Source organism: Trachurus trachurus (genome assembly GCF_905171665.1).
Source record: "Trachurus trachurus genome assembly, contig: scaffold_116_arrow_ctg1, whole genome shotgun sequence".
NCBI classification, from domain to species: domain Eukaryota; kingdom Metazoa; phylum Chordata; class Actinopteri; order Carangiformes; family Carangidae; genus Trachurus; species Trachurus trachurus.
The window spans coordinates 128,552-140,000 of NW_028155243.1; the positions used below are offsets into that span (position 1 = coordinate 128,552).

Here is an 11,449-nt window from a genome sequence, read left to right on the forward strand (position 1 = left end):
TCGTATCAAACTCATTTTATTTGTGCAGATTCAACACCACATTTCTTCAGTACAGAGTTTTCGGGGCTTCCAGACACAGAGAACGTTTATTATCGTCAAGTCAACACCACACGGTCTCCAGCTTTAGAGTTAGCACCAACAAAGGCTGGACAGAGACTTCATCAGATCAGATGTAAAGATTTTATATTTTATTGTACAGTTTCAAGGTCGATGAAGGTTTTGACATCTTTTCACCCTGGTTGAGACATTTATAACCAAGAAGCATTTTAACCGTCTGTTTGGATTAATGGACACTTAAATATAAAATACGTGACCTAATGCGTCGCCTGAAAGAGGTGGTGATTGATTATTGGTGTTTGATCCGGTTTGAACCGGCCGGTGTCTTTGGCAGAGGAGTTCTTGTCCTATGGCTTCGTCTCGAGGAGGAAACTTTACTTTGTGGTTTTGTGTTAACATCGGTTGCTATGGCGACATCCATCAACACCAGCACTGACAGTCTCCGTTGCTATGGCGACATCCATCAACACCAGCACTGACAGTCTCCGTTGCTATGGCGACATCCATCAGCACCAGCACTGACAGTCTCTCTCGCTCAGCTGCAGCAGATCGGCCTCCAGCTGCTCCGCGTCGTCATGGAAACGCTCGGTGAACGAGGAGATCAAACCCGCGGCGCTGCCGTCGTACTCCACCAGCTCAACGCTGTCGCCTAGGAAACAACACAACACGAACGCAACAGTTCAGTCAAGAAGCTTCGAAGCCGCTATTGGCCCAGATGTAACTAAGTAACTATCCAGGGTCTCTGCAGGTTTCACCAGCTCAAATTTAAGACTTTTTAAGACCTTTTTAAGACCATTATGGATGAAATTTAAGACCTATCATGACAAATAAAAAACGTACAAAAGAAATGCGGAGTCACAAAACTAGAAATTGATTGCAATATAAAAGTTGCGTGTTAGGCTTGTTTGTAGTTGAAAAAAATACATTCAATAAAGCACAATGAAGTGTCGCAGGAGCATCTAAAGTAAACTATTTTGGGGCACAAAAAGAAATTGGGGAGTGAAATTAAAAATGTTTATGTAACACATTATTTATTTAATTCACTGGCAACCAGCAGGCAGATGGCTTTAAGCCTTGAATAATGTTAAGGGTCACACGTGACCCCTTTTTACATTGGAGAACAGTAAAAACACCAACACTTCCCCTTTGGCCTGAAATGTGATGACTTCTAAATGTGACCCAGAATAGACAAACATGGAAATATTTCAACTTCTTTGATCAACAGACACGAGCCACAACCTGTTCTGTATTATGACCAGCACAATATTTGACACATGAAGTAGGCTAAATAAATTGGCTTTTGGTCAGCCCTATGGTATTAAATAATGCTTGAATAAATGTGAACTACCGTAAATTCCGGACTATTAAGCGCACCAGCTAAATTTTAAAAGTAAATAGATTTTGTACATATATAGGCCGCACCTGAATATAAGCCGCAGGTTTTTCATGTTGTAACATGAGACACAGAAAGACAGTACACGGAAGATGTGTGGAACTATACAAGTCCGCTCGCTTTTCCGCTGTTTTGGTTACGCTCCTAGCCATGTGCATTTGTTGACAACGAAGCCGGCGAAAAATCAATAAATGGAGCGGTGGATAACGTTACATAACATACGCGTGTGTGTTTGTGTAGTACCGTCATGAACAAAAGATTATGGGTTACGGAGCGCGTTTGTGTTGCGGTGCAGCAGAGACGAGAGCTGGGACACCAGCGACCAGGTTTTCAGCCGTGAGACGCCAGGTGAAGACAGAGAGCCTCCGTTCTCACTCGTAACAAGTCATGTAGCGCAAAACCATCACAATTACTCCGGAGGCACCAACACGGCATCAACACAGCACCAACAGACAGTAACATGACTGGTTAGAAAATGAAACACTGCACCAAAACGCAAAATTAGTGTCTTCTTCGGCGCATAATCCTTCCCCACATGTCTGTCTCACTAGCGCTTCCTGCTAGAGCGCCCCCCGGAGGCCGTTAGCCAGTAAAAATCTATAAATTAGCCGTATCGTTGTACAGGCCGCAGGGTTCAATGCATGAGAAAAAAGTAGCGGCGTATAGTCCGGAAATTACGGTACATCTTTTTATTTAAAAATGCTCGCCCATGCTCGCCCATGGTGGGCAAAAGAAAATTTAAGACCTGTCTAAAATTATTTAAGACTTGAACACAATAATTCAACAAATTTAAGACATTTTAAGGCCTAAAATTTAGATTTTCAAATTTTAGACTTTTTTAGACTTTTTAAGACCCCGCGGATACCCTGCTATCGGTCCAGATGTAACTAAGTAACTATTGGCCGTCGTACTCCACCAGCTCAACGCTGTCGCCTAGGAAACAACACGACAGTTCAGTCAAGAAGCTTCGAAGCCGCTATTGGCCCAGATGTAACTAAGTAACTATCGATGTAACTATTGGCCCAGATGTAACTAAGTAACTATCGATGTAACTAAGTAACTATCGATGTAACTATTGGCCCAGATGTAACTAAGTAACTATCGATGTAACTAAGTAACTATCGGTCCTCAGCAGTGTATAGTGTATATATATAATATAGGGTTAACCTGTAACTCTGGTGTTGGCCTGAACAAACATCTTTCTAGCTTCTTTCCTCAGCAGTGTATAGTGGTTATAGTGTAGTGTGTAGTGTATATATAGTGTAGTGTATAGTATAGTATAGTATAGTGTATAGTATATAGTAGTATATAGTATATATAGTAGTATATATTATGGTATAAGTACCTGTAACTCTGGTGTTGGCCTGAACAAACATCTTTCTAGCTTCTTTCCTCAGCAGAACCGTCTCTCGGAGACGCAGGAAGTTGTGTCCGTTGCCGTCGGTGACGGAGGAGAAGCCGTCGTAGAGAGAGCGGCCGCCGTCCACGTCCGCCGTCGACTTCAACACCTACACAACAACACAACACAACACAAATGGAAACACTGTAATAATTGCTGTGTGATCACAGCTGGACACAGCGGTCTATAACTGCTGTTTATATGCAGCGGTCTGTGGGAGGGTTGGAGGTCCGAGGTATAAATGCTCAGAAATTGAGTGTGTTTCATTCTAATACGTTTTAAGATTCAGAAACATCAAACACACTGAGACCTGTAGGTTCAAACACACTGAGAGACCCGTAGGTTCAAACACACTGAGAGACCCGTAGGTCCAAACACACTGAGAGACCTGTAGGTTTAAACACACTGAGAGACCCGTAGGTTCAAACACACTGAGAGACCCGTAGGTTCAAACACACTGAGACCTGTAGGTTCAAACACACTGAGACCTGTAGGTTCAAACACACTGAGACCTGTAGGTTTAATGTAACTAAGTAAGAGACCGTCTTGGCGGTTCTAGTGTTAACGGTTAAAATAATTATTTTTATTTTAATGACCTGGGTAATTACCGTAGTTACCTGTAGTTTATTTACGTGTAGTTTAGTTACCTGTAGTTACCTGTAGTTTACAGAGGAACCTATGGATGGCGCTCTGTAGTTACCTGTAGTTTACAGAGGAACCTATGGATGGCGCTCTGTAGTTACCTGTAGTTTACAGAGGAACCTATGGATAGCGCTCTGTAGTTACCTGTAGTTCACAGAGGAACCTATGGATAGCGCTCTGTAGTTACCTGTAGTTTACAGAGGAACCTATGGATGGCGCTCTGTAGTTACCTGTAGTTTACAGAGGAACCTATGGATAGCGCTCTGTAGTTACCTGTAGTTTACAGAGGAACCTATGGATGGCGCTCTGTAGTTACCTGTAGTTTACAGAGGAACCTATGGATAGCGCTCTGTAGTTACCTGTAGTTCACAGAGGAACCTATGGAAAGCGCTCTGTAGTTACCTGTAGTTCACAGAGGAACCTATGGATGGCGCTCTGTAGTTTAGTTACTTGTGGTTTACAGAGGAACCTATGGATAGCGCTCTGTAGTTAACAGAGGAACCTATGGATAGCGCTCTGTAGTTACCTGTAGTTTACAGAGGAACCTATGGATGGTGCTCTGTAGTTACCTGTAGTTTACAGAGGAAGCTGTAGTTACCTGTAGTTTACAGAGGAACCCATGGATAGCGCTCTGTAGTTATCTGTAGTTTACAGAGGAACCTATGGATAGCGCTCTGTAGTTACCTGTAGTTTACAGAGGAACCTATGGATGGCGCTCTGTAGTTACCTGTAGTTTAGAGAGGAACCTATGGATAGCGCTCTGTAGTTACCTGTAGTTTACAGAGGAACCTATGGATGGCGCTCTGTAGTTACCTGTAGTTCACAGAGGAACCTATGGATGGCGCTCTGTAGTTTAGTTACTTGTGGTTTACAGAGGAACCTATGGATAGCGCTCTGTAGTTTACAGAGGAACCTATGGATAGCGCTCTGTAGTTACCTGTAGTTTACAGAGGAACCTATGGATGGCGCTCTGTAGTTACCTGTAGTTTACAGAGGAACCTATGGATGGTGCTCTGTAGTTACCTGTAGTTTACAGAGGAACCTATGGATGGCGCTCTGTAGTTACCTGTAGTTTACAGAGGAACCTATGGATAGCGCTCTGTAGTGTAGTTACCTGTAGTTTACAGAGGAACCTATGGATGGCGGTCTGTAGTTACCAGTAGTTTATAGAGGAACCTATGGATGGTGCTCTGTAGTTACCTGTAGTTTACAGAGGAAGCTGTAGTTACCTGTAGTTTACAGAGGAACCTATGGATAGCGCTCTGTAGTGTAGTTACCTGTAGTTTACAGAGGAAGCTGTAGTTACCTGTAGTTTACAGAGGAACCTATGGATAGCGCTCTGTAGTGTAGTTACCTGTAGTTTACAGAGGAAGCTGTAGTTACCTGTAGTTTACAGAGGAACCTATGGATGGCGCTCTGTAGTTACCTGTGGTTTACAGAGGAACCTATGGATAGCGCTCTGTAGTTACCTGTAGTTTACAGAGGAACCTATGGATAGCGCTCTGTAGTTACCTGTGGTTTACAGAGGAACCTATGGATGACGCTCTGTAGATTAGTTACCTGTAGTTTACAGAGGAACCTATGGATAGCGCTCTGTAGTTACCTGTAGTTTACAGAGGAACCTATGGATAGCGCTCTGTAGTTACCTGTAGTTTACAGAGGAACCTATGGATAGCGCTCTGTAGTTACCTGTAGTTCACAGAGGAACCTATGGATGGCGCTCTGTAGTGTAGTTACCTGTAGTTTACAGAGGAAGCTGTAGTTACCTGTAGTTTACAGAGGAACCTATGGATGGTGCTCTGTAGTTTAGTTACCTGTAGTTTACAGAGGAAGCCATAGTTACCTGTAGTTTACAGAGGAAGCTGTAGTTACCTGTAGTTTACAGAGGAACCTATGGATAGCGCTCTGTAGTGTAGTTACCTGTAGTTTACAGAGGAACCTATGGATGGCGCTCTGTAGTTACCTGTAGTTTACAGAGGAACCTTTGGATGGCGCTCTGTAGTTACCTGTAGTTTACAGAGGAACCTATGGATAGCGCTCTGTAGTGTAGTTACCTGTAGTTTACAGAGGAACCTATGGATAGCGCTCTGTAGTGTAGTTACCTGTAGTTTACAGAGGAAGCTGTAGTTACCTGTAGTTTACAGAGGAAGCCGTAGTTACCTGTAGTTTACAGAGGAACCTATGGATAGCGCTCTGTAGTGTAGTTACCTGTAGTTTACAGAGGAACCTATGGATGGCGCTCTGTAGTTACCTGTAGTTTAGAGAGGAACCTATGGATAGCGCTCTGTAGTTACCTGTAGTTTACAGAGGAACCTATGGATGGCGCTCTGTAGTTACCTGTAGTTCACAGAGGAACCTATGGATGGCGCTCTGTAGTTTAGTTACTTGTGGTTTACAGAGGAACCTATGGATAGCGCTCTGTAGTTTACAGAGGAACCTATGGATAGCGCTCTGTAGTTACCTGTAGTTTACAGAGGAACCTATGGATGGCGCTCTGTAGTTACCTGTAGTTTACAGAGGAACCTATGGATGGTGCTCTGTAGTTACCTGTAGTTTACAGAGGAACCTATGGATGGCGCTCTGTAGTTACCTGTAGTTTACAGAGGAACCTATGGATAGCGCTCTGTAGTGTAGTTACCTGTAGTTTACAGAGGAACCTATGGATGGCGGTCTGTAGTTACCAGTAGTTTATAGAGGAACCTATGGATGGTGCTCTGTAGTTACCTGTAGTTTACAGAGGAAGCTGTAGTTACCTGTAGTTTACAGAGGAACCTATGGATAGCGCTCTGTAGTGTAGTTACCTGTAGTTTACAGAGGAAGCTGTAGTTACCTGTAGTTTACAGAGGAACCTATGGATAGCGCTCTGTAGTGTAGTTACCTGTAGTTTACAGAGGAAGCTGTAGTTACCTGTAGTTTACAGAGGAACCTATGGATGGCGCTCTGTAGTTACCTGTGGTTTACAGAGGAACCTATGGATAGCGCTCTGTAGTTACCTGTAGTTTACAGAGGAACCTATGGATAGCGCTCTGTAGTTACCTGTGGTTTACAGAGGAACCTATGGATGACGCTCTGTAGATTAGTTACCTGTAGTTTACAGAGGAACCTATGGATAGCGCTCTGTAGTTACCTGTAGTTTACAGAGGAACCTATGGATAGCGCTCTGTAGTTACCTGTAGTTTACAGAGGAACCTATGGATAGCGCTCTGTAGTTACCTGTAGTTCACAGAGGAACCTATGGATGGCGCTCTGTAGTGTAGTTACCTGTAGTTTACAGAGGAAGCTGTAGTTACCTGTAGTTTACAGAGGAACCTATGGATGGTGCTCTGTAGTTTAGTTACCTGTAGTTTACAGAGGAAGCCATAGTTACCTGTAGTTTACAGAGGAAGCTGTAGTTACCTGTAGTTTACAGAGGAACCTATGGATAGCGCTCTGTAGTGTAGTTACCTGTAGTTTACAGAGGAACCTATGGATGGCGCTCTGTAGTTACCTGTAGTTTACAGAGGAACCTTTGGATGGCGCTCTGTAGTTACCTGTAGTTTACAGAGGAACCTATGGATAGCGCTCTGTAGTTACCTGTAGTTCACAGAGGAACCTATGGAAAGCGCTCTGTAGTTACCTGTAGTTCACAGAGGAACCTATGGATGGCGCTCTGTAGTTTAGTTACTTGTGGTTTACAGAGGAACCTATGGATAGCGCTCTGTAGTTAACAGAGGAACCTATGGATAGCGCTCTGTAGTTACCTGTAGTTTACAGAGGAACCTATGGATGGTGCTCTGTAGTTACCTGTAGTTTACAGAGGAAGCTGTAGTTACCTGTAGTTTACAGAGGAACCCATGGATAGCGCTCTGTAGTTATCTGTAGTTTACAGAGGAACCTATGGATAGCGCTCTGTAGTTACCTGTAGTTTACAGAGGAACCTATGGATGGCGCTCTGTAGTTACCTGTAGTTTAGAGAGGAACCTATGGATAGCGCTCTGTAGTTACCTGTAGTTTACAGAGGAACCTATGGATGGCGCTCTGTAGTTACCTGTAGTTCACAGAGGAACCTATGGATGGCGCTCTGTAGTTTAGTTACTTGTGGTTTACAGAGGAACCTATGGATAGCGCTCTGTAGTTTACAGAGGAACCTATGGATAGCGCTCTGTAGTTACCTGTAGTTTACAGAGGAACCTATGGATGGCGCTCTGTAGTTACCTGTAGTTTACAGAGGAACCTATGGATGGTGCTCTGTAGTTACCTGTAGTTTACAGAGGAACCTATGGATGGCGCTCTGTAGTTACCTGTAGTTTACAGAGGAACCTATGGATAGCGCTCTGTAGTGTAGTTACCTGTAGTTTACAGAGGAACCTATGGATGGCGGTCTGTAGTTACCAGTAGTTTATAGAGGAACCTATGGATGGTGCTCTGTAGTTACCTGTAGTTTACAGAGGAAGCTGTAGTTACCTGTAGTTTACAGAGGAACCTATGGATAGCGCTCTGTAGTGTAGTTACCTGTAGTTTACAGAGGAAGCTGTAGTTACCTGTAGTTTACAGAGGAACCTATGGATAGCGCTCTGTAGTGTAGTTACCTGTAGTTTACAGAGGAAGCTGTAGTTACCTGTAGTTTACAGAGGAACCTATGGATGGCGCTCTGTAGTTACCTGTGGTTTACAGAGGAACCTATGGATAGCGCTCTGTAGTTACCTGTAGTTTACAGAGGAACCTATGGATAGCGCTCTGTAGTTACCTGTGGTTTACAGAGGAACCTATGGATGACGCTCTGTAGATTAGTTACCTGTAGTTTACAGAGGAACCTATGGATAGCGCTCTGTAGTTACCTGTAGTTTACAGAGGAACCTATGGATAGCGCTCTGTAGTTACCTGTAGTTTACAGAGGAACCTATGGATAGCGCTCTGTAGTTACCTGTAGTTCACAGAGGAACCTATGGATGGCGCTCTGTAGTGTAGTTACCTGTAGTTTACAGAGGAAGCTGTAGTTACCTGTAGTTTACAGAGGAACCTATGGATGGTGCTCTGTAGTTTAGTTACCTGTAGTTTACAGAGGAAGCCATAGTTACCTGTAGTTTACAGAGGAAGCTGTAGTTACCTGTAGTTTACAGAGGAACCTATGGATAGCGCTCTGTAGTGTAGTTACCTGTAGTTTACAGAGGAACCTATGGATGGCGCTCTGTAGTTACCTGTAGTTTACAGAGGAACCTTTGGATGGCGCTCTGTAGTTACCTGTAGTTTACAGAGGAACCTATGGATAGCGCTCTGTAGTGTAGTTACCTGTAGTTTACAGAGGAACCTATGGATAGCGCTCTGTAGTGTAGTTACCTGTAGTTTACAGAGGAAGCTGTAGTTACCTGTAGTTTACAGAGGAAGCCGTAGTTACCTGTAGTTTACAGAGGAACCTATGGATAGCGCTCTGTAGTGTAGTTACCTGTAGTTTACAGAGGAACCTATGGATGGCGCTCTGTAGTTACCTGTAGTTTAGAGAGGAACCTATGGATAGCGCTCTGTAGTTACCTGTAGTTTACAGAGGAACCTATGGATGGCGCTCTGTAGTTACCTGTAGTTCACAGAGGAACCTATGGATGGCGCTCTGTAGTTTAGTTACTTGTGGTTTACAGAGGAACCTATGGATAGCGCTCTGTAGTTTACAGAGGAACCTATGGATAGCGCTCTGTAGTTACCTGTAGTTTACAGAGGAACCTATGGATGGCGCTCTGTAGTTACCTGTAGTTTACAGAGGAACCTATGGATGGTGCTCTGTAGTTACCTGTAGTTTACAGAGGAACCTATGGATGGCGCTCTGTAGTTACCTGTAGTTTACAGAGGAACCTATGGATAGCGCTCTGTAGTGTAGTTACCTGTAGTTTACAGAGGAACCTATGGATGGCGGTCTGTAGTTACCAGTAGTTTATAGAGGAACCTATGGATGGTGCTCTGTAGTTACCTGTAGTTTACAGAGGAAGCTGTAGTTACCTGTAGTTTACAGAGGAACCTATGGATAGCGCTCTGTAGTGTAGTTACCTGTAGTTTACAGAGGAAGCTGTAGTTACCTGTAGTTTACAGAGGAACCTATGGATAGCGCTCTGTAGTGTAGTTACCTGTAGTTTACAGAGGAAGCTGTAGTTACCTGTAGTTTACAGAGGAACCTATGGATGGCGCTCTGTAGTTACCTGTGGTTTACAGAGGAACCTATGGATAGCGCTCTGTAGTTACCTGTAGTTTACAGAGGAACCTATGGATAGCGCTCTGTAGTTACCTGTGGTTTACAGAGGAACCTATGGATGACGCTCTGTAGATTAGTTACCTGTAGTTTACAGAGGAACCTATGGATAGCGCTCTGTAGTTACCTGTAGTTTACAGAGGAACCTATGGATAGCGCTCTGTAGTTACCTGTAGTTTACAGAGGAACCTATGGATAGCGCTCTGTAGTTACCTGTAGTTCACAGAGGAACCTATGGATGGCGCTCTGTAGTGTAGTTACCTGTAGTTTACAGAGGAAGCTGTAGTTACCTGTAGTTTACAGAGGAACCTATGGATGGTGCTCTGTAGTTTAGTTACCTGTAGTTTACAGAGGAAGCCATAGTTACCTGTAGTTTACAGAGGAAGCTGTAGTTACCTGTAGTTTACAGAGGAACCTATGGATAGCGCTCTGTAGTGTAGTTACCTGTAGTTTACAGAGGAACCTATGGATGGCGCTCTGTAGTTACCTGTAGTTTACAGAGGAACCTTTGGATGGCGCTCTGTAGTTACCTGTAGTTTACAGAGGAACCTATGGATAGCGCTCTGTAGTGTAGTTACCTGTAGTTTACAGAGGAACCTATGGATAGCGCTCTGTAGTGTAGTTACCTGTAGTTTACAGAGGAAGCTGTAGTTACCTGTAGTTTACAGAGGAAGCCGTAGTTACCTGTAGTTTACAGAGGAACCTATGGATAGCGCTCTGTAGTGTAGTTACCTGTAGTTTACAGAGGAAGCTGTAGTTACCTGTAGTTTACAGAGGAACCTATGGATGGTGCTCTGTAGTTTAGTTACCTGTAGTTTACAGAGGAAGCCGTAGTTACCTGTACTTTACAGAGGAACCTATGGATGGTGCTCTGTAGTTTAGTTACCTGTAGTTTACAGAGGAAGCCGTAGTTACCTGTAGTTTACAGAGGAACCTATGGATGGCCGTCTTGCCGACCGTGTGGATTTTGCTGCGGTCCAACGTGATGCGAGCGTCTGGTTTCCCGTCCGGTCCCGTGACCTCGTCCAGACCGACGAGTCCCTCGCCGGCGTCCAGCAGCACACGGAGGATCACGAACCGCGCCTGCATGTGAGCCTGCACGTATAGGTATAGAGTTATTATATATATACATATATACATATAATATATATAGTTATAGATATATTGTATCTATATATAGTGAAGCAGCGTGTGGATACTCGCCTGTCTCCAGCTCTTGCTCTCCGGTGTGTAGAACTCCAGTCCCAACAGTCCAGCTCTCACCATGCTGAGCCAGTTCACATAGACCACTTCCTCCGCATCCGGGCCCTCGTGGCCGAAGATACTGCAACACACACACACACACACACACACACACACACACACACACACACACACACACACACACACACACACACACACACACACACACACACACACACACACACACACAAAAACTCTTAAAATGAAATTAAAATGAATTTGTTTTTGTCAAAACTCACAAAGACACAGAATGAGTTTCTCTAGTTCCTATCCACCACTTTCCGTCGCCATGACGACATCCCACCGTGACTGTATTGTTGATAGCATAGACTGGTTGATAGACATCGGCCGTGATGACTTTATTTATAATCATCACGTAGTTTTAATGAGAACAATACGGACGAGGTTTTAGCTTTATGTCACATTTTCACGTCACTATATCAACGTTGTGACTACTCTGATGTTTATGAAGTCTATAAAACTAATTGTTGAACAAACATTT

At 43.8% G+C, this 11,449-nt stretch overlaps 1 protein-coding gene across 3 annotated transcripts in view; it reads right to left on the reverse strand.

Annotated features, from left to right (window-relative positions):
* dpp3 (dipeptidyl-peptidase 3) overlaps window positions 1-11,449 on the reverse strand; it is a 27,212-nt gene continuing 15,763 nt past the window's right edge. For 2 of the 3 annotated variants that reach the window (XM_084001364.1, XM_084001366.1), the window contains exons 16-19: window positions 10,909-11,029; window positions 10,621-10,800; window positions 2,796-2,958; window positions 1-706 (exon numbers count right to left, since the gene is read on the reverse strand). In XM_084001364.1, the coding sequence (XP_083857490.1) occupies window positions 564-706; window positions 2,796-2,958; window positions 10,621-10,800; window positions 10,909-11,029 (607 nt within the window). In that variant the 3' untranslated portion in view covers window positions 1-563. The remainder of the gene's footprint in view (window positions 707-2,795; window positions 2,959-10,620; window positions 10,801-10,908; window positions 11,030-11,449) is intronic. The other variant, XM_084001365.1, reaches the window with a different exon arrangement.